This window comes from Hesperophylax consimilis, chromosome 21, assembly GCF_061612785.1.
Source record: "Hesperophylax consimilis isolate HC1 chromosome 21, BYU_Hcon_1.0, whole genome shotgun sequence".
NCBI lineage: Eukaryota > Metazoa > Arthropoda > Insecta > Trichoptera > Limnephilidae > Hesperophylax > Hesperophylax consimilis.
The window spans coordinates 17,131,611-17,156,064 of NC_142856.1; the positions used below are offsets into that span (position 1 = coordinate 17,131,611).

At 33.8% G+C, this 24,454-nt stretch overlaps 1 protein-coding gene across 1 annotated transcript in view; it reads right to left on the minus strand.

Moving 5' to 3' along the window:
- Positions 1–5,332: 5,332 nt before the first annotated feature.
- The window catches only part of Cyp301a1 (Probable cytochrome P450 301a1, mitochondrial), a 54,508-nt gene continuing 35,386 nt past the window's right edge, over positions 5,333–24,454 (minus strand). The window contains exons 2-8 of the mRNA XM_089644740.1: positions 16,812–17,005; positions 12,701–12,902; positions 9,924–10,086; positions 8,819–8,988; positions 8,433–8,511; positions 7,461–7,661; positions 5,333–6,602 (exon numbers count right to left, since the gene is read on the minus strand). Coding sequence (XP_089500866.1) covers positions 6,495–6,602; positions 7,461–7,661; positions 8,433–8,511; positions 8,819–8,988; positions 9,924–10,086; positions 12,701–12,902; positions 16,812–17,005 — 1,117 coding nt within the window. The 3' untranslated portion in view covers positions 5,333–6,494. The remainder of the gene's footprint in view (positions 6,603–7,460; positions 7,662–8,432; positions 8,512–8,818; positions 8,989–9,923; positions 10,087–12,700; positions 12,903–16,811; positions 17,006–24,454) is intronic.

Genomic DNA, 24,454 nt, shown 5'->3' on the forward strand with positions numbered 1-24,454 from the left:
CCCCAATCGGGGTATGTTGCGTGAAGGTAGTGGGGAGGGGAAGGAGATGCGAAAGATGAAGGTGGAAAAATACCTGGCTACTCAGATCTGGTCACCTAACACGTCGAAAGCCGTTTCAAGCAATGTTTGAATTGTGAATGGTGATCCTTAAACCGGGGCGATACTGAGAGTATCTTCCACGCTGGAACGTGCCGCAAATATACTGTGTATTTTTTTAATCAGTATTTTTTTGAAATAGTCATTAAAATTTACTTGCGCACGCTGGGATATGAATCTGCGACCTCCAGCTTGCTAGTCGAGAGCCTTACCCCTCTACGAATTTTACGTTGTTCTCATTAAAGTGGTAAAATTCGCGGTTTTGCGCAAAAATTAAAAATTTCACTTTCAAAATTCGCATAATCGCAAATCAAAATTTTTTAAGTCGACATACGAGTATGTTAACTGGTAAAAATATTAAAAAATGAAAATCATTATTATGTTCGGTTGAATAACTGGTTGTTATTTTTTACATAGACAGAAATAAAACATGTACCGTTAAGAAAGGCTTATTTATTCACTAATTTGAATTATTCCAACAATATTTTTTTTAATAATTTGGTTCCGTTACACTATAACATACCGTAAACAATTGTATGTCCACTACTGAGAGTGGCACAATACTATTGAACGCATTTTGACCTATAATTAAAAGTGGAAATACAGGGTTTTCCAATAAGAGGTGTTATTTTGATATTCAATCGTAAAAGATCAATGGTTTCGTTGCTTTTGTGGCACGTAGCGCCGTCTTGTTGAAAACAAACGTTGTCCAGATCAATACCATCCAATTTCGGCCATAAAGCATCATTTATCATCTCTCGATAGCGCAATCCTTTCACCGTAACTGTTGCTCCAGCTTCATTTTCTAAAAAGTAAGGTGCGATGACTCCGCCGGACCATAAACCGCACCAAACAGTAACACGTTGAGGATAGAGAGGCTTTTCAACAATAACTCTTGGGTTTTCCGTGCCCCAGATGCGAAAATTTTGCTTGTTGACGAAGCCACCGAGGTGGAAATGGGCCTCATCACTCAAGATGATTTGCATTTGATTCACTCAAGTGAATTTTAATAATTTCAATGCGTTGTTGAAGCGTGTATCGTTCCATTTTTATTAATAACGTAGTTTCTACTTGTCAAATGTTAAAAAATGACAGCTTCAAAAGTAACATCTACCGAAATAGCCGGCTATTCAAAATAACACCTCTTATTGGAAAACCATGTAGATAGGTAATATTTTTTAAACGGGTTACCAATAACATTATTTATTGTTTTTGTGTTTAATTCGTAGAACTCCATTTAATTTTTTATAAATTTAATTTAGATTAAATTTGATAATATTATTATTAAGTTCTGCAAGTGTTTTAGTTTTTTATTATTGTGACAGCTGTTTCGGCTTACAAGGCCATTTTCAAACTGTGGTTAGTCCACATTGAGACGACGTTTTTATACTATTTCAAATGTAAATTTTGAAGGTGCATACATTGATTTATTACTGGTTACACCGATGACATGATCTATTGTTGGTTAAACCAATCTATGTTTTCCCCTCAGTAAATGGTAATGGGTTCTTAATTATTTACTAATGACTTTATTGCTATGAATTATTTGGGTGCATTATACTGCTTGGGTTTTGTGAAAATACAGAGAAGTGGTGAGTAAATTATTTTCCGTACTTTATTAATTAGTGTTAAATTTGGGTCATTCGTTCGTTTATTGATTTCTAATTGTTCAAGTAAATTTAATCTAATGCCCTTTTTTTCTATATGCAATGGTTTAGGACCCTTGTTGTTAAGTGGGGTATGATTATTCACCAAGAGATGTTCTGCGAATTTTGGGGATGTGTTTTTATTATTATAACATCGTATATGTTCGTTGAATCTAGTTGAATACTAAAACACATCCTCAAAATTCGCAGAACATCTCTTGGTGAATAATCATACCCCACTTAACAACAAGGGTCCTAAACCATTGCATATAGAAAAAAAGGGCATTAGATTAAATTTACTTGAACAATTAGAAATCAATAAACGAACGAATGACCCAAATTTAACACTAATTAATAAAGTACGGAAAATAATTTACTCACCACTTCTCAGTATTTTCACAAAACCCAAGCAGTATAATGCACCCAAATAATTCATAGCAATAAAGTCATTAGTAAATAATTAAGAACCCATTACCATTTACTGAGGGGAAAACATAGATTGGTTTAACCAACAATAGATCATGTCATCGGTGTAACCAGTAATAAATCAATGTATGCACCTTCAAAATTTACATTTGAAATAGTATAAAAACGTCGTCTCAATGTGGACTAACCACAGTTTGAAAATGGCCTTGTAAGCCGAAACAGCTTTTTTTTTTTTTTTTTATTATTTATTGAGTTAGTTTATACATTTGAATATAAACTAATATAAACAAGATCATATTTCATTTTGTAATTTTACATATTTTTACAATAAATATAACATTTCTTTTTAAATACATTCATTCTTCCTTCATTCTTCAGACTTTCAGGCATTTCATCATACATTTTTAGTCCTTTGTACATTAGGCAGTTCTGTGATTTTGTTTTTTTCATATGTGGCAATCTAATCCTATTTACATTTCTGGTTTCGTAATTATGAACATCTCTATTAAAAACAATTTCATCCTTAAAATATTTTGGCATTTGGTTGTTCATGATTTTATGTACAAAAATTAACACATTAAATAATAGTCTCTTTTTTATAGAAATCCAATTTAGCTGTTCTCTCATTTGATCTATGCTTGCGTATTTTCCTTTTCCTAGTATACATCTCATAGCTCTATTCTGTATAACATCTAGCTTGTTCAAGTTTCCTTCATTGGCCAAATACAACATAGTAGAGCAATAATCTAAATGTGGAGCAACTATAGTTTTATAAATCAGCTCTGTAGTGTTTCCATTTAGTTTATTTCTTAATCTTCTAAGAAAATTGACTTTTTTAGATACCTTCTTTAGCACATATTCAAAATTTGCTGCGAAAGTTAGTTTTGAATCTAGTATCACACCCAGGTACTTAATTTCATTTACTTTTTCAATTTTTTCGCCATTAATTGTCAATTTTAACTCTGTGTTATGCGTTTTGTTGCCTATTTCCATATATTTTGTTTTGTTGACATTCAGTTTTAATTTGTTTAATTTCAGCCATTTCGCTATATTTTGTAGGTCTTCATTTAATTTATTGATTGCATCTATGTATTCTTCACATGAAATATAGATTAATGTATCGTCTGCAAATAATCTAATTTTGCAATGTTTTATGGTTTTAATTATATCATTAATGTAAATAATGAATAGAATTGGACCTAATACCGACCCTTGTGGAACACCGAGGTTGTTTTCTATCGGTTCTGATTCTGAGCTTTCCACTTTTGTTACCTGTTTTCTTTCATGGAGATATTCTTTGAAAAGATTTAGAGCTACTTCAGAAAGACCTATATCTTCTAATTTTTCCAAAAGTTTTTTCCTTTCTATCGTTTCAAATGCTCTTTTAAAATCTAAAAATGTTGCAATGGTGATTTTTTTATTATCTGTTTCTTTCTTCCATGTATTAATCACAATGTTTATTGCAGCTTCACAAGAGTTATTATTACGGAATCCTGATTGTTCGTCACATAATATATGATGTTTTTCCAAATACTCAACGAGTTGTTTCTTTATTACAATTTCTAGTACCTGTTCGTATTTTGGTAACATATTTATAGGTCTAAATTCTTCACATTTTCTGGTATTAACAACTTTCGGAATCGGGATCACAATAGATGTTTTCCATGTGTTTGGAAATTTTCCACTTCTTAACGATTCATTTATTATGTTCAGTAGATGAGGTCCTATCACTGGCATTGCATCCCTTAAAACTGTAAAGCTTATTCCATCTGGACTCTCTTTTGATTTGGTGCTGTTTAGAATCTGTAAAAGATATGTTTCATCAATCTCTTTAAACACAAGTTTTTCTCGGTTTAGGGGAACATTTCTCACGCGGTTGTCTTCCTTCAGTATTGGTATACTCTGATGTAATTCCGTTATGCTGTTTACAAAATATTTGTTGAAGCAGTTTTGTATGCTACCCTGTATCTGATGTGGAAATTCAATGTCATGTTTCATCCCTTTATCTTCAGTTTGCATTAATCCTTTTATGGTTTTCCACATTTTTTTAGTGTCTCCTTTTTCACAGATAATTTTATTTTTGAAGTAATCGTTCTTACAAACTTTCAGTTGTTTTGAGTATTTATTTCTTGCATTTTTGAATGCTTTCCAGTCTTGTGAGTTTCTTGAGATTTTTGCAATTTTGTACAGTCTATCTCTTTCATATTGTATTGATTGTAGTTCTATGTTATACCATTTATTTGTTCCTCTTATTTTAGTAGTTTGGATTGGTATTAACTGATCGATTACTTCTTGAAGGTTATTTATTAATGATTTAGCCTTTTCATTAAATTCCATTTGATGAAGTTCATTCATATCACCCAGAAGTTCAATTAACCTTTCACTGTTATATTTTTTATAATTTCTGTATTTTATTACTTTGCTGGTTTTCGTATTAGTTCTTTTTGTGTTATCTGTAATGTGGATAAGGTTATGGTCGGTTATTTTTGGCTCATCTAGAACTTTTACATTCAAATCTAATCTGTTGGATATGACAAGGTCAATTAACGTCCTGGATTTATCCGTTATTCGTGTCTCACTTTTAACAAGTTGTTTCATTCCCGATGCTTGGATAATTTTTTTAAGTCTTTTAGTATATGTATCATTCAAATTTTTGAAATTTATATTAAAGTCACCAGTTAGGATATTATCTTCTTCCTCTTCTAGGTTTTGGGTGCACCAGTTCTCTATAAATGATAAAAAGTCTTTTGTACTTGCATTTGGAGAATGGTAAATTACTCCGTATACTCCTTTCTTATATCCAGAAGTTATCCTGATCGCTAGTATCCAGCAGTTCTTTTCGTATTTTGTGTTAGAAATAACTTCAAATATTATGTCTTTTTTGATAATTATTATTGCTCCCCCTGTGTGTCTACTGTAGGAATCACAGCGTATTGTTGAATATCCTTGAAAAGTAACTTCGCTGTCTTCAATATCGCATGTTATGTGAGTCTCGCTTAACATTACAAGTGCAGGATCATTTCGTTCAATCAGTATCTGGATTTCTTCATTATGTGCTATCAGACTCTGAATATTTAAGTATATAATTCCTTGCAGTTGGTTGCTTTTTATAAAAAATTTACCTGTCGCTGTCACAATAATAAAAAACTAAAACACTTGCAGAACTTAATAATAATATTATCAAATTTAATCTAAATTAAATTTATAAAAAAACCAATAACATTGACTAAATATATTCTATAAAGTTAAAAATAATCATAAATATTATTTACCTAAACTGATTCTATGGTTTCTTTGAACCGCAAACATGGTCGTAACCATATTGTTTTATTTTTATTAAAAATTAATTATATTTACTAAATGTATTGGAACCTTTGAGGTTATTCAGATAAATGTAATATTTAATCCATGCAGAAGAAGATAGTATCAATAAATGTAAACCAAAGTGAAATGAAACAAAAATACATAAATAATAAAAAGGTAACGGTCACATCGCAAAACTCACCACTATGACTCATATAAAAATGACGTAAAATAATCAGGTCACATGTCACAGGCCGAGCGACAACCATTTATTTATGCATGTCTGCCTGACAGATCCGACCACACTTACAGAAATTCCGTGTTGTCGTGCTCGCGCCGGACAGCGTATTTCCTTTTCCGTGTTCCATAGGAGACAGTAGTAAAGTTTATAAAGAGAATTAACGTAACAAACCCGTGCGTGTTTCAAGTCAGTACTACCGTACTGCCTCCTGTCGAACAGGAAGGAACGGAAAGGAAATACGCGGCTGGACATGGCCGCACGTGAATAAATACCAGTATTTTCTCCAATTATAATTATTAATAAAAAAATTGAATAGCGACAAAATCACTATCGTGAGTGGTTTATTTATGTCACCATCACTTTAGTCAATTTCAATAAACATAATTGGAGAAAAGACTGGTATTCACGGGCGGACATGTCCGGCCGAGCATGACAACACCGGTAGCGTACCCGGTGGCGTGTCTGTACGTGTGGTCGGATTTGCCGGCAGACTTGCAACAGAAATGCTTGTCGTCCGGCCTGTAAGTTACACAGGCTGTAACGTCATGCTCGGCAGGACATGTCCGTCCGTGAATACTAGGCTATAGAGTGGAGTTTAATTTGAGTACAATGTCACCTACGTTAATTAAGTTATTTACGAGTATGTATTTCACATCACATAGCAATCATTTCTGAACCAGTTGGTTCATGCGACTACAGAAACAGTGGTGTTATTTTGGTATCTAGAATCTTCAGTATATTTAAATTACACATTATATTAGTATTTTCATAGTTAATTTATATCATCGTTTTTCCATTTTGAACTTCAGTTCTCCGTCTGGGGCATACATGAAGGTAACTGCGTAGTCTAAGGGCTTGTGGTTGTACTCAAGTCTGTATGAGCGGACCAACTGAAAACAAGAAAAAAAAACTCAATTTAAAATAAAGAAAAACATGAATCGAATCAGTAAGGGTCTGGGTGTGGGTTTAGGCGGTTACTCAGTTTAAACGTCCCAATGACGGGTGAGCATGGCCTCGGCGAGCATGATGCTCGTCATGCTCGGACTACTCGCAACGGACACGCTCGCCCATCAGTGGGTCGCTTCAGTGACCAATTATTTTTATTTATTTGAAATATATATATATATATTTTTAATAAAAACAACCAAAAAGGCACCGCAGATCAAATTTTTTTACATAGTTTTTAATCCAAATAAAGTCGGTAAAAACCTCTTCCATAACCTGCCTCACAACGCTGCCTAATCGGGTGGCGAAATGGTTCCCCTGACTTCACTCTGCACAGACAGGGGCGCTCTTGTGAGGTGTCACAAAAAATAATTGAAAATATATCTGTCGCATATCTGTTAGTTCACATTTAAATTTAATAACCTGCGTTTTTTATAATTTCACGAGCAAAACATTCACATTTTATAAATTAGTTGCAAGCATCAGGATTAGCTAAAATTGGAGGTTATTGGCGCGTTAGGTTAGGTTAGGTTAGGTTAGGTTAGGTTAGGTTAGGCACTAAAGATATAAACTGATAAAAGTACGGCGAAGGCGCGTTCGTGTGCCCCAAATAAGTTCAATGTGTCATAACCTTACCATTTAATCAATTTCTTCTAGTTTAAATTCCTCGTGTAAATTAGTATCAGCAGTTTTATTCAATCGGTATTAATCACTATTCTAGGAATTATATGTTCAATAACTTACGAAGATATTAAGTTAGGTAACTTCGAGTGCCATCTTAGGTACGGGAAGGATAATCTCACCTTAGCCAGAAGAATCTGTATTTCCAGGTCCGCGAATCTCCTCCCCAGGCACATTCTGGCCCCGTGTCCGTAGGGCAGGGAGGCGTAAGGGTGGATACTACCCTCGGCTCCTCGCAGCCAGCGCTCTGGTTTGAAGGTCTGGCTATCAGTCACCCAGTCCTCCATGTTGCCTGTTATTAAAGTGGGGAATACCACTTGTGTCTGTAATGGATGCAACGATATTCTGGTCAGAATGGTTACATAGTGTAGTAATATATAAAGATAGGACACGACCACCTTTCAAGGGCCTGATAAAGAATTCTGGATTTTTACTTGTTGGGGGGGATTTGAAAGGGGGAATTATACAGGAATCAGACTATGGACGTGGCTCCATACTTTGCTGAAGTATTCTGCTGACGTCAGAAGCCTGCTGGCTACCGCGTCATCCCTTCCGAGGCGTAGAGAAATGACACATGGCAATTACCTAGAGTGTATTTTATTACTAAAGTCATCTATCTATTTATCTACCGAATTACATGAGTTAAAATTATGCCTTCCATAGTAAAAATCCCCATCCCACCTCTACAGGAGATTACTTTTTCTTCCGTTGAAATCTTCTATTGTGTCATGGAAATTAGTACAAACTCCATAGCCCTTTGTTGAAGTCGGCCTCATATGACAAACAGCCGGTCTTCACCCAGTGAATAATTCTGTAAATCATCATTTAGTAGAAATTGACTTCTTGAGGTCAATGAATTGTTACGCGTAAATGTAGCAATAGTGCATATGTACCGACACTCGGTTACTGACCTCCTCACTTACATAATAAAATAGAATGATGTGTTTCGATAGAAGTTGAAAGGCATCGTGGAAACTTCTGATATTTTGGAGAGAGTTGAAATGCTCTTTTTGGTTTAAATTGTTATCGTCAGCCATACCACAGGCATGGCAGGCAAAAAAACAAAGACACTTATAGTTTTAGGGTTTACTTACTCCCTTTGGTATATGATATCCGCAGATGATCATGTCTTCTTGGAGGGTCCTTCCATTTCCAATAACCGTTGAGTAAACCCTGAAAAATATAAAAATTAAACTTTCCATATTCCTTTCCAAAGAGCCAACCTAACTTTCTCTCAACCTCTTGTGCTAATGTGTTGACTATATGATATCCACTGTAGTGGCAAGATTCCGGACGTATTTAGCGGTAGCCCCCAAAGCTTTACAAATTTTCTCAAACCTTTCGTTTTTACTTAATTCCATTGGACCCAAACTATTTATTGTCTCTAGTTTTGTTGTTTAGAAAGGGGGCCAGTTATTTCGGAAAAAATCACACATGACAAAGTCAAAGATGGTGTAATAATATAGTGAAAAAGGCTCACCTGAAAACCTCCTTGACAAAAGCCTTCAAGTAGTTGAGTTGGTCCAAGTGCGCGGGGGTGATCGGTGTGTTGGGATCTGGAAGAACCGTCAAAAGTTCTTTGTAGATCTTCTCCTGCTCCTCGGACCTCGTAGCCAGTTGGTAAAGGATGGAGCATACTGCCATTGAGATCTATATTAAAAAAAGTATAAAGTCACAGCTTCTCGAATGAAGGAATGTAAAAGCAAACCTGTATAGATGACCCAGATGATAACCACATTTGGTAGGAGAGGGTAACAGAAGAAAAAAAGATAGCCATTTTTGGCTTAACACAGAAACACTTGAGCAACCAGTGGGTGCAAAAATTATAACTAGAAATCTTTTGCTTATTAGCCAGTTTTTACATAGAATTTTAACATTTCATCAATTTTTTTTTATATTTAATCAAATTTTAAAGTTAATTCAAGTTCTGTAAGAGTTTTTTTACTATTCCGTTACGAGGTTATTGTTACACATTACTTGGATAATATCAGAACATGAATAGATCTTGAAGATTTATTTATTTATTTATTGTATCTCAGTATACATAAATCAAGTTTTTCTCATAAAATCAACCTCACTATGGCTAAGCTTGTATCGAGGTTAACAATTTACATTCGAGTGAAGCAAACATTGAGTAATCACAAATATAAAGTAATACTGCATACAAACAAAAAATATTTTAAAAGAAAGAAAAAATGTGTATTAAATGAGTTATCAGATAAGTAATTTGTCATTATATTGTAACAATATTTGAACCATAACTACTTATTAATCATTATTCACAAGAAGAAACAAAGTAGATATTAAAGAAAACAGGGTGACATTTTTATAATTTTTAGAATTTGACCTAAAAATAAAGTAAAAAGCTGACCACAAGAAGCAAAAGTTTATATCTAAACTTATAACCATATTTAACGCACCGTTTAAACACCAGATTATAGGTAAAACAGCTCTCATCGCTAATACAGACCGAAACTCAATTCAGATTTTGTGGGTCTGAATTTGGTCCAGATTTGTTTTTTTGGGCTGTTAAATAATACTTTGTTTAAGATTTTTGCGAGCTTATCTCTTGAAAAATGTCTTACCGTATCGATGCCAACCAATATGAGATCCAACGCCATGATAGTTGCAACTTTTGGATCCTTCTCACTCTTCAAAACCCTCTCCAAGAGCGACAGGTCCAAATCTGAAGAAGACTCTTTGTTTTTCAGATTCTCCAAAGCCATGTCAATATATTTGGAGCAAATTCTGGAAAAGAAAAAAATATTTTAACAATAATTAATATTATTAACAACACTCAGTCAAATCTAATTCATATAGGGGGTATCTTCGCGTGCCCAAAGGATTTTATCCAACGATTCCTTAACCGATATTTGGAGTAAAAAAATGATGTTGTTTTGCTATCCGATGATAATTTCATCGAAAAACAAAAAAAAATTTTTCTACTTATGTAGCCACTGATCATCAGGCTACATATCGCAACGTATCACGTGATACGCGCTCTCTCGTCTGTAAGATGCTGCTGGAACGGGACGGAGTGCATATCACGTGACCCGCTAGCCTACCTACTCAACTACCTAGTGGCGACGTGTGATACATTTATTCTTCATTTTTACTCTAAAAAAATATCATCGAACAGCAAAATGACATCTTTTTTACTCTGACATCTGACCACCAGAAATCGCTGGCTAAAATCCTTCGGGTACGTGCTGATACACCCTGCATATCAGAAATCTGTTTGTAGGAAGTAACAAATCTCTTACGGTGAGCTCAGGCATCCCATTTGTATAGCATTCAACGTATTTATTTATTTATTTATTTATTTATTTGGAAAAGTTGACAGCAAATCTTTAATTATATAATGATACAATAATAATATTATTAATTATGCCAATTATGAACTTTCCACTGATGAATAGTTAATGGTGTTACAATGGTGTACAATGGCATAGAGATGTTCTCTTAAATTAATTTCTTGTTTAGTTAGAAAATATTAAAAATATTAAAATAAAGGAGGGTGGGGGGGAGGAGGGGGAAATATAGGATAAGGATTAAGAGGCAAAGGACGGGAATATATAGGGATTGAACTTCTAGTTTGAGTTTTGTTGATTATTGAGTTTTTGTTTTATGTCGCGTAAAGTCGAGTTAAATATGTCAATATGGTAATAATTTAAGTTAAAAGAGTGTGTGGATCTGTAGATAAATGAGTTTTGTTTGGAATTCGTCTTACAATGAGGGAGATTAAAAGTAAGCGACTGTCTGCTGTTGCGATTGGGAACATGGAATAATAGGCGTTGAAGAAGATCAGGACTATCGATTAAATTGTGTGTAATTTTGAATAACATTACCGAATCTGCTATATTTCTTCGAAAAGTTAACGTCTGTATATTGAAGAACTTTGCAGAGTCTTCATTACTGATATGAGATCGAAAAGAGCGGAAATTAAGGTACCTTAAAAATCTATTTTGAACACTTTCAATTCTATTTTTATGTATTGCATAGCCTGGGTTCCACACTTGTGATGCGTATTCAAGGATACTACGAACGTATGAGAAATACAGTGTTTTGAAAGTAGCAATATCTTTGAATTGTTTACAGGAACGGATTATGAAACCCAGCATAGAAGATGCGTTAGTGACTACGTGGTCAATATGTTTATTGAAATTCAGTTTACTATCAAGTATAACCCCAAGGTCCTTAATTTCTGATTTGGTAGATAAAGGTTGATGATTAATTGAGTATTCGTGTATAAATATGTTTTTGTTTCTAGTAAAGCGTACGATGAAGCATTTGGATATATTTAATTCAAGACAATGGGCATTAACATACGCGTTTAAACGTTGTAAATCCTTTTGCAGCTTGTGACAGTCTTCGATTGATTTTATAGGTGAGAAGATTTTCATGTCATCTGCATATAGGATGGTCTGCGAGTGTAAAAAGCAGTGACCAATATCATTGATATAGATATTAAATAGTAACGGTCCTAACAGGCTGCCTTGAGGAACTCCCGATGTTACAGCAACAGAGTCGGATTTAAATCCAGCAACCACTACTATTTGACTACGGTTGGAGATATAAGAAGAGAGCCAACGATAAAGATTGCCGTGAATACCAATCTTTAAAAGCTTGTTCAACAAGGTTGAGTGATCGACCTTGTCAAACGCCTTACTATAGTCGGTATAGACAGTGTCCACTTGTATTCTGTTATCCAAATTATCCTGCAGGTACTCTGTGAAGGTTAAAAGATTTGTGATTATAAGCTATTAGCTTTGAAATATCCACTAAGAGCGGAATACTTAAGACAAGGTGTCATTATATTATTGTTCTGCATTTATCAATTTATTACTCAATTAGAAAAAAGAACTTTGAACGCATTGAAATCAGCTCATCATTTACAAAACGAATTGTAATGAATGAAAGGGAATACGAAAATAACAAATCGATATTTTAGGTACGGACGAATAAAAGACAAAATGATAATAATTACAAGGTTTAAATAAATAATTTTATTAATATTAACTGAATATCCTTTTTTGGTGAATTGAAAATTGCTGGGTTTTAAAAAACTCATTTGATTTATGCCAATGAAGAAATTCATGTTGTGGACGTTTCGAGTCGGTTTTGTCCATGTGACAGGGTTGAAAAAAACTCACTCCGTAAAGAAGTTCTTGTTTTTGACATAGGTACCTCCAGTAACGTGATAGTTAAATAAAGCAGAACTGCAAAAAACCCACTCGATGAAGAAATTGATGTGTCTCCGGTAATGCAAATGCTTATATTAACAGGGTTGCCAAAACTCACTTCGTGAAGAAGTGTCTCCGTTTATACTAATGCTTATATTAACAGGGTTGCCAAAACTCACTCGATGAAGAAGTTCATGTTGTTGACGTATCGGGTCCACAAGGGCGTGGTGACGTACCGCCAGAAGGGCGCCTTCAGCTCGAGCGTGGCCACATTGCGCAGGGCGTACTTGGCCGCGTCGATGATTTTCTGCGGCTCCGAGTCCGCGGGCAACTCCGGGTCCAGACAGCCGAGCCTTACGTCCAAGGCGACTCGGCCGATACCTGCAAGCAAAGAAAAAAATTACATTAAGACTCAGTAGTAAGCATTAAAAAAGAAGAAGAAGATGGTTTGAAAATGCGATATGTAAATAGGAATATTAAAGGAAGTGCGCCTATATTGAAATTATTTAATGATGCGTGACTTATTCAAAATACAGCAAAAAATCTATCGACAAAGGTCGTAAGCAATATTTAAAGAAACACTGATTTTTTCACACATAATAAACCATATATTTATGTTTTCATAATTTTCCGAGCATACTTCGAGATTTTTTTCTGCCTAAAGAATTTCATATCATGACTTTTCAGATCGGCAAACACATAGAGATAAATAATATAAATTAAGAGTTTAAAAACAAAGTATTTATTCGAAGTAAAGTGGGTTGCCAAATTAATAAGGACACCTATAAAAAATGTGTTTTTCTCACGTTGTGTTCATAAAACAAAGAAGTTTATGATTTTAGATGCAGTTATCATTATTTATTAAAAACGACATTGAATTTGGAAAAATTGAAACCGTATTTTTATTTATTATAGCATTTAGCCGCAATAACCGCTGCAATAATGGACAGTTTTGCATTAATCTGTAGATAAGGAGAGTGATGTCACACGCGGATGAGGGTTTCGATGAGCTGCAGCTTCGTTATGTTTACCTCCTTGGCAATCTCCCTCTTGGTGAGCTCCCACAGGTTTTCAATGGGGTTCATGTCAGGGGAATTCTATGGCTAAGGTAAAACCTGCACAAACCTGAAGAGACAATGTAAACATAAAAATCACGAAATATTGGTTCTTTCCCTTTTAATTTGGCAACCCTCTGTATGTTATATATGGTGACTGGATAAATCATCGCAATGATAATTCATCACAACTTTCAAAAGTTATATAAATTCATGGAAAGTGATGAAACAAAAACTTTATTAACTGGGTTAAGTAGGTTAGGTTAGGTTAGGTAAAACAATTTCATCGTTTCTAATGACTTTATATCACTTTTTAAAAGTGTGTTGAATTGTCACTGTGTTTAATTATCATGGAACCGTTGTATGCATGTATATATGAAATTGGGAACGCTGGGTCTTAAATTCTATTGCTTTTTTCACCAATGTTTTAATATTTATTACTTCTCATTTGGTACGTGAATTTTATCATGAAAATCATGAAAAATCAGTATTTTTGGAGGTTCAAATTTTATCTTAAAAATTTATATTTTAAAAACTCTTACAGCTTATTACTAGATTTACTTCTATGCCTCACTTATTGGTTCTGTCCACGTGACGCCCGCACAAAGTTCTGAGCCAGGAGAACTAGCAAGTAACTTAATAAATATTTAAACATTGAAGGGAAGTCCCGTACACTCTGTTTTTGATAGTTGGGGGCAGCTCAGTTAGTTGTGCGGGCTTCGTGTGGACGGAACCATTGATTAAAAAGGGGTAATTCAGTCAAGTTAGGTATTTTAACTTTAAATTCAAAATACATTTTTTCATTCAACAGTCACAGCTTGCGTTTCTCTTAATCATATTTAGTAACTAGGTTTGAAGATCAAGTTATCTACTTCGCAACCATTATCTTTACATTACCCTTCCGGTGCCTGTAGCAATCCCAATGATGTAGTTAAATACATTTAAAAAGTCCACTGTCTGAGAAATTTTCATCTCATTTCAACGGATTGTGAATTATCGCCAATTTAAATGGATTGTTGGCTGGATGATTCTGTTGTTCTCCAATCCGCAGAACCCAAGGTTGCGTGGTTACTCTCGGTGTGTAAAATCAGAAATCGAATATTTTAAATTTTTATTTTAACAAACTCACGTTACAATAATTTTATGAACAAAAGTAGATCGCGTACGTGAGAGGGGATTCAGGGCTAAACTGGCGGCTGAGACCACTGGAGAGAGAATGAAATATTTGACACGCGAGGTATCGCACGCTAGTTTACAATGTTACAAGTCACGCATAAATGTAGGGAAAAGTAGACGTTGTTATTATTTTCGAGAGATGTAAACTTATAACCGCTTAATAAAGAGGCCCCACGTGATGTAGGTATCCCCAGTTTACTAATGGAAACAATGTTTTATTGAAAATATATGATTAGATTATATATTAAATTAGGATAAAAAGCAACGTTCACATGATTTATTCAAGGATGCCCTTGTTAATCATTGTAGGTGTTATTTATAAATTATTCAAAAACCATTTAATTTAACGATAATTATTATTGTTGTATAATAAATGGCTATGTTGTTTAGGCGTCATGATGCTAATGTTTTGTTTTCATTCGAGGTTGATGTAAAACTTGTAGAATTAATAGTAAATTAGCGCCAACATTTTTCTTTCAAATCTTTGCATATCATACTCCTAAATATTTTATGTTCAATTTTATATTTTCACTTTTCGTTAGAAATTACTGAAAATACTTATTATGACGTAGGTACCTACTTACTAACGTAAATACGATATAATGATGTGCCTTCATGCACGTCCATAGCCAATGGTATTTGGTAAATATATTAAATTTAATTAACTTGCTAATAAATTTGTAATGACACTATCCTTGGACCTTGGAATCTTTGTGCTTTTTTCTTACATTAGCTACACACAGGAGGCCCTGAGGAAAAAAATACTTCAGGGCCTACGTCATCTTTGGGGAGCTGTGTAGAGGGTTTTTTTTAGTAGAAAAATTTCTGGGATGGCAAATGGTATGAACGGTCAGTGGCTGAGTTGGCATCGCATTTGGGTCCCACCTAGGCGTCGTACGTTCTCCGCTTACTGTGGTGGTAGTAGAAAATTTTCAAATATCGTCAGTGTATTTGTAACCCGGAAATTTTTGTATGAAGTATGAATTCATCCCTTCCGCTTCGGAGAGAGTCCGGCTGGAGAGGTCAAATGGAATCTCTTAACCAGTCTCTCCCGATTCTACCCGCCAATCATTAGGTGGGCAAATGCATCCGCCGCCAAGACCTACCCAACGAACTCGGCCACCCCTGCTAAGTCACCAAAAGTGGCGAACCAATCGGGGTGTTGGTTATTCAATAAATGATTACTGGGGTACCGGTGTCCATACCTGACTCCCAAATTCAAAATAGCAATATAACAGAAAATCACGACCTATCTTAGCTGAAGTGGGTACAAGTAAGTATAAGTATAAGTACACGCCTATTTTGTAAACTCCACTAAGTGGGTGTAGGCATAGGGGCAATAATGAATTACCTTTACATCGAAGAAGAAGAAAATACAAATAAAACTAAATGAAACATGAAACAGAACAAGACACAGAAAATAAATAAAAAAAACGGTCACAACTAGGAATCGAACACAGTATATATTGTCTTACCGGGACAAAGTTTAACCACCTGACCATTGGGACCTAGTTATTAAATGTCATATTTGTCGATCTCATATTTCAAATTAAGAATTAGCAATATCACTTTGCAAAAAAAATCCCTAATTATATTCTATTAATAATATATAAAATAACCTAACCCAACCACATATTGAGTCTGATATTTTTCACTGCTGACGGATGTTTTTTCTTGCTAACGCAATGGAAAACATTTAATTTCTTCTCGTTTAAAAACTGTTTGTAAAAAAAACTTCGATTGCACTCATTTTTAATAAAGACTGGATTTGGTCGGGTTAAAATCGTTTTCAAGGCAATACTATGTCAGTCATTTCTTTTCCGATCAACTCCTGTCGTTAATGAAGGTTGTTGGAGAAGATTCCTCCATCTGTACAAAATATAAGTAATTACTGAAATATGGTTCTGGTGATTTAAAACGTCAGGTTTTCACCCAGGCAGTTCGATCGTCTGCAAGCCAAGTCATTCATCATTGTACAAGCAATAAAATTTGATTAATTTTATCTTTTACAATATTTGAACAAATTTCGAGTGTAACATATTACTGATTTAATACTTACACTCCAAAGACCATTTGTGAATCTCGTTGTCGAAATCTGCCGGCATCTCGTTCTTGTCGTCCTTCATCTCTTGCATCCTTTGAATGAAGTCCAGGGTCACCTGCTCTATGGGCTCGATGTACTTCCTCACCGTCTGGATCTGCAGGCAAGGCTTCTGCACCTTGGTCCTGAAGGCTCTCCATGGCTCTCCGTGACTGGAAACAATAGAAGATAATTGTTATTAGTTAATGGTTATCATTTTTATTGCGTGATACCAAAAATTCAATCTAACGAAGAATCCTCCTACTGATATGGTCGGTGTAATATGAAGGCTTCATCGAAGCCAGAATTGAATTAGCCTCTCAGAAACTGGGCGTATTGTTCAGAATCATCAGATGTCATAACAGCACACAACTGCTGACCCCATATGGATCTCAAACTCTGATATGGAGCCCCAAAACACCTGAAACACCACTTGACTGCAGGGGGGTCCATTTGAAAGCTTCCCTTTCGTTTATTTGGTGCCCTGGCACGACGTCAATTAGGAACACTCTCCTCGTTCTGCGATACAGAACTAGTTGGAACTTAGGTTAGAATTTGGCAAACGAGAGCGGATCTTTTCTGCGATGTGTTTTCAACAGCTTTACTGTGGAATTATTTGCTGACTTATTTTTTCTCTTTCCTATCATCGGCCTCTGTACCATAATCTCTGGTTTAAAATTAAGCCGATTAACACATCTCCTCCACAACCTGTCCAAAGTGTTCAATGACGTGTGTTCCTCACCACAAAAATCTTCTACGCCCTACTCCCCTTTGGCCTTCCACTCCTATATTATTGGCTAATATCTGTACGTACTTTTTGCTTCTTAGCATGTGTTCAAGAAATGCCGTTCATCTTCTCTTTACAATTTCCTGCTCCGTGACCCGTACGGTCTATGCTAATTTTAATGTAAAATATAATCGTATGCATTATTATTTTACAGATTTAAATAAAATTTATTACAAATGACTACATAATTCGCACATGTTCAGGAAACTAGTTATGGGTAGATTCATCGATCTCATGGGTATCAAATATTAATTTGGTATTTGTTTCGTGGAAGAAGCATTATTTCACTTTGAATATATTTTTAAGAATAATTAAAATAAAATTACGTTGTTTATTTACACTACTTTATTAAATTCAATATCTACAAGTTTCTAGAACAATGTTATCTTCATTAAGTAAACTAAAGTTAAATATAGATAAACCTAGATGAAAATTCGGAGAGGTTGTAGAGGGCGGGAGAGGTTATAAAACCCAATTCGACAGAAGAATTGATGAAGGATGGAGGGGGTAGGAGCTAGGGGAGTTAAAATAAGAATTATTTTGGCCTTGGAAACATAGTTAAGAGGAAGCTACAAGCCGAAAATGTATATATTTTGGTATACTTTATATTGTAGTTAATAAGCATTAAAATCGCTTGACAAACGGAGTCTAGAAACGTTCGATTTTAAGCACAAAACTGGTTTTTATTTATTTTGTAAATAATTTTATAAGAAAGCAAAAAAGTTAATAAAGTGAAACTGTCACTGATAATCTTAGCTATAATACTCTATTTTTTAAAAGTTATTTCATTTACGCCTTCATACATTTATAAAGAAAAAAAATTTAGTAGCTTACATTTATATTTTTTAATTAAGTAATTATTTTTATTTGTATTCTATTCTAGCGAAACGATAGCAAAACCTTCAATTTATCTAAAGCATATTTTTTTGTATTCATAATGTACCCCAATTCGTGATAAAGATAAAACAAAATAGTGATTTAGCATTAAGCTTCGCCTTGTGGTAAATATTCAAAATAGGATAGTATACATTTTTTTTCTGATAATTGTACCGTGTTATTGTGAATTTTAAAAAATCAAGCTTATATCCATATAGAATGGGAAAAAGTTATTTTTTCACAGTTTCACAGTTTCAGTGCCGGCAACCCGGGCGTTTATTTAATTTCATGGTTGTTTACATTGTTTTCTTTTCTTTTAATTTTAATTTACTTATTAACCTTTTTGGAATATGTCTCTTCTGATTGTGACATTTTAAATTGATTTACTCTAGGATGCCAAATGAAATTAACGTCATTTTTGTTTTATTGAGTTTTAGTTTCCAATGTACATTTGTTACTTAAAATTTGTTTACTTATGTATTTAAGTCAGTTTTATGATTGCTAGTTAATGACACGGTTGTGTCAAATTTGTGTGTAGAAATTAGTTAATGCCCAAGAAATACAAAAAATTGACTAAGCTATAAAAATAGAAATTTTACTCTCAGATGCGTTTTGTACCGTGGTTAAAATTGATGGACACAAGTTTCGCGACAAGATTAACAGGTATAAACATCTTGGATCCTGTTATTAACGAATCGGTAAGTGGACCTGTCTGAACTACATAATTAGGGAATACGAGTGACGATTTAATGGACGTATTATACCAGCATGAAACCAATACGCAGAATCCATTCCTCTTTTAAAACTAAAATAATTAAATCAGAAGGTTTAAATAAATAACTCCTTGAATACACACCGAAATCAAACTCGTGACCTCAAAATCATCTACCTTCTCTTCACCTCTCGACTTGGAGGTCACCTTACATCATCCTTATCCACCAAAATAAACGAATTAGATACAATGGACGCATCAAGTAAACATTCTAAATACGACATAATAACATTTCAATACAAACTAAAAAACACTCATTGATAAAGAAGACACAAGGCGGGCCCATCCTCCTTTATTAACATTGTTATATCTCTAAATAGTATAAAATAAAGTCGCTATCCGTGTCTGTCTATTTGTGCGCTTAGTTCTTCTAAACTACGCAATGGATTTTGATAAGGTTTTCATTATCATTTAGAGATTTTTTTCTTGAAGGTTTGTATGTTTAATATATGTAATTATTTAATTTAGTAGAGAAAAGTCGATGTTTTGTAATCAAGTCGTAAAAAAAATATTTTCGGGCGCTTACATTGCAAACGCTGGCTAAACCTTATGAGATACATCAAAATAATGTACTACCGAATTGTATATCTTGAACAGGCCTACAGAAAAGTTCACGACGGTATATGTCTTTCTCCTAAAGATAACCCCCAGCAAAGCCGGGTCATCTAGTTATATATAAACTAGCTGAACACCCCGGTGCCTCCCGGACTAAACGCAAAGTTTTTTGAAATCAGATGTAGATATTGAACGTCAAGCCCGCAAAATTTAATCCCAAAATATAAAAATTCCGCTTTAAGAGAATTCGGGTGTTATTTTAAAATCTCATATAAACAGTAACCTTTCTCTTATTTTGAAGGTAAAGTGTGCAAAATTTCATCAATCTCGGTATAAAACTGTAGATTTGCATAAAAAACAAAGCCGCATCGCCACAGTCAGCGGGACCCTATTTTATATATATAGGAAGACAGATAATATGTAGCTGAAAACACCAGCGTTGCCCGGACTTAATGCAGAGTTTTTGTAAATCCGACGGAGAAAATAATTTTCCTCTTATTTTGAATTGTTTGTGAAAAATTCTGTCAAAAGTATAAAAATACTGCTTTAAGTGGTGAGAAAAGGAGATGAGGTTAGTTTTTTCCAAATATCACGTAGACAGTGACCATTCTCTTGTTTTGAAGGTAAAGTGTGCAAAATTTCATCAACTTCGGATATAAACTACAGATTTGTATAAAAATCAAATTAACACCCAACGCCACATATCCATTTCTTTAGAGATGTAAAAGATTATAGAAAGATGTTTATAATGTTATTTGAAATAAATAATGAAGATAACATTTTAGTCGCCGGTGACTGTGTTGCAACTAAAAACATTAAAAATCGTTAAATATTCGATGGTCAGGCTTGTGGTGTCAAATGTGAAATGTGTTTTTTGCGTTGGAATAAAAAAGAATAAGATAATATCACCAGAGGCAAAAAATTCGTTCATGTTTTACAGCAAATAGTCTCAGGAATCAATAAACTGTATGTATAAGCAACAAGAATAATGTGACTGACATTTTCATCGCAACCTCTAGCGGCTTCTCGTGCCTCAATCCCCGGAAAGAAAAGTTAAATTTTTCACATCTTATATAACTACATCTACTCCGTTTTGTATCCAACAACTTTGTGATGATAATTTCCAGCGCCGGCATCTGCACAAAATAATAGGTAGAAAGTGATTTATAATACTTACGCAATATTATTGTAAACTAGCTCAAACCCGCGAAAACAACCCAATTCCAATTTTGTAAAATATAATAATTTTCTATATTATATATAATTTTCTATATTGTATATAATTTTCTGATAATGATTATGTTATGGTTAGGTACCTACTTTACTTTCCTTGAATTGTTCACACAATCAGTTCCATTTTTGAAAATGACATTTGAATTCAATGCAAATCCGAGTTGTAGAGTTCATTGGATCGGAATTACAGACACACAAATACACAACCGACTTTTTACACAACCGAAATATTTATATTGAGGGATCAGTAGGATATTATACATAATTAATACAAAAACGACAAGTCCATGTGGCCCATGGACTTGTCGTTTTTGTATTAATTATGCTTATATAATGCACTTGCATAATGTGGATTGACTAGATGATCATTTGTTGAAAAGTGTGTGGAAGGGTTTATTTTTTCGAGTGGGGAAGATTTAACCCGGACATAAAGTCGGAAAAAAAATTGTATTACGTATTGTACTAACTAGAGTATAAAAATTTACAGAGAACATGTATTGTGTACAACTGCCTGATTGACATAATTTTAATTTCACTAAACGCCAACATGACGCCAACGGGACCGTTGTTGGCGTCATGTATCTTTTATCAGGAGATTTTTCAATGTGGATGAGTGTTTCAGGCTAATAATTATTGCTTATAAAATAATTGTTACCCTTTGTGCTATGCATAAAAAATCTTGTCTTAAAAATTAGTTTACCAAAAAAATAATAATTAATATTTGTATTACGTATTGTACTAACCAGAGTATCGCATTCGTGGTAGCCTGGGTGTCACTGACATAAACAGTAAGCTAGAGGAACGACAGTTAAGATGGTATGGGCACATAAGACGGAGACCACCAGACCACACAGTGAAGCAGGCAATGTCTATAGAGCTTCAAAGACAGTCATCCAGAGGTAGACCAAAGAACTCCTGGATGACCCAATGCTCCAAAATCCTACAAAGAAACGGCCTAGATGAAAGCGACACTCAGAACCGAAGAAGCTATAACCTGAGAACGAGAAGAGCCGACCCCAACAGCCTACCTAGGCAATGAGTTGGGATAGTGCTAGGAAGAAGAAGAAGAATTGTACTAACCAGAGTATAAAAAATCTTTATTCGATTCATGAAAACCAACCTGTTGTATTCTGTCTCATTGATCGTCAAACGATGGATTCTTTTTAGATCCTAAATAAATCAGGGTCAATGCATACAACAGGAAAATATTGAATTAACTCTTTGTGTTTTCATTTCCGATTGTAAAAATCATGGGATCTATGCGTCATTCTCTTGTTTTATTTTCCTCAAAAATTAGCTTTACTTCAAATTGGTATTGTTTATCCTCACCCTTATATTTATTAACAATTCCACAGCCCGACAGAAGATAATATGTCACATGAATAATGAAAAAGTCAATAAATAAAATTGCAAGCAAAATAAATATCAATAAAATGAAAGATTGCGGCGACTGCTGTAAACACCGAGGTATCGAAGCTGCAAACATACTCGCATTTAAAAGCCAATTCCCGCACCAATACCAAAGAGTTCAAATTGTTTCAATACGAAATTTATATATTTATTTATTTATTTATTGATGCTCTATTGGGCTTTAAATACATAACAATTACAAATTTCATTTTTAACAACAGTATAAAACAAACAATGGAAAATCAAATAAAATATAATGATTTCTCATACATTATTTACATTTAAAAAGTGGTGGACTAATTTGGCTTTACATGTATTGAAGTTTAAATTAAATATGTCAGCGACATCACTTAGTTCATTGCCCAACCTATGTATTCTTTCTAAGACAGAATTCGGAGCGAAGTTATTGTTGTAGAATAAAATATTCCGTCTAGTATATTTTGGAGGTATATGTAAAGATAGCAAATTTATAGTAATAATAATAAAATGTTGATAAAAAATTCTTTTAAATATAATTTTGATCTCTGGTGAGTTGACGTGTTGTTCTTGTATTGTTTTGTATTTATTTTACTTATATAATGCACTTGCATAATGTTGATGGACTAGATGATCATTAGTGGAAAAGTGTGTGGAAGAGTTTAGTTTTTCCTATGGAAAAGATTTAACACGGACATAAAATCAGATGGTATATTCGTATGATTTGTTGCATTGACAGATGTACAAACACTAAAAAAGCGCAGACCCTTGAAAAATCACGGGATATTATAAATTGCAGGACTTGTGAAGTTGAAAGTATTTTTTTAAATATTTACCTCAGTATGCTGTAAGACCTCTATAAGGTATATCAATTTTATTTATGACAACTTATAAAATGATAATTAATTTACCTTTGAAATGAACACCTTTAGCTAATCTAGTTAATTAGTACAAACAATGCTGTGTTTATAAAGGAAAAAGAGATGGTCTTTGAAAAATCATGAAATCTGACTGTAGGTACTTGCTAAGATTAACCTTAAGAAATGTAAAGAAAATAGATAGACATTTCAAACATAGAATTAAAATAATTTTCTGATAAAAAAAATCATATACCCATGGAAAAAGCGATAAAGTACCTACTTTACCGTTAGTAAGAATTTTTCACACTATCAGTTTAAATTTTGAAATTGACACGTAAATTCAAAGCACATCCGAGTTTGTTGAACCTGAGTTACAAAGACGGACAGATAAATAACCAAAAATGACACTCAGACAATGATTTCAAAGCTCGGTAAGCTTAGTTCTCCATCATTGAACATCATGTTTACTTAAAATAATAGAGGGAACCGGAATAATCAGGTTGTGCGTAAGAAAATAAGAAATATATTTGCGAAATAACAACTATATTATTTGCAATATTTCAAAGTATTTAAAAAACGGCTTTATTTTTTAATTAAATTTTCGCTCCCATTTTAGTTTCAAATCATGCTACAAGTAACTTTTACCTGTAAACGGATATCGCCATGGCCAACTGACCAACTCGAATAACTGCACGAAAAAAACAGTAGGTATCTTTATAAATAAGGTCACTTTCCCGCCACTGCACGAATGTTTCAACTTTACAAACCAAAACACATTCATTACCAATCGCCGTTGTCGAAATACTGTAGATAAAATTGGAAAACGAGCAATATTTTTCACATTCATCGCTATTATTTTGTACAAGTAGTTTATTTAGAATGCAATGGTAAAAAACAATCCATTCTTTTTTTGGAAAAGTCAGTTTTTTAATAATTACTTTCTTACTTGAAAAATATACGCACAGAAGTGACAAATCTAAACATATTTAACTTTATATATTATCATGACTCACAATTATGTTGAACTACAACTACAATAAATTATATGAATATGCTCAAATTGTTCGACAGAAGAATTTTCACTAACTTGGTATTTCTATATAAAATTCTAAATGATTTAGTTGATAGTCCGGTATTGCTAGAATTGATAAGC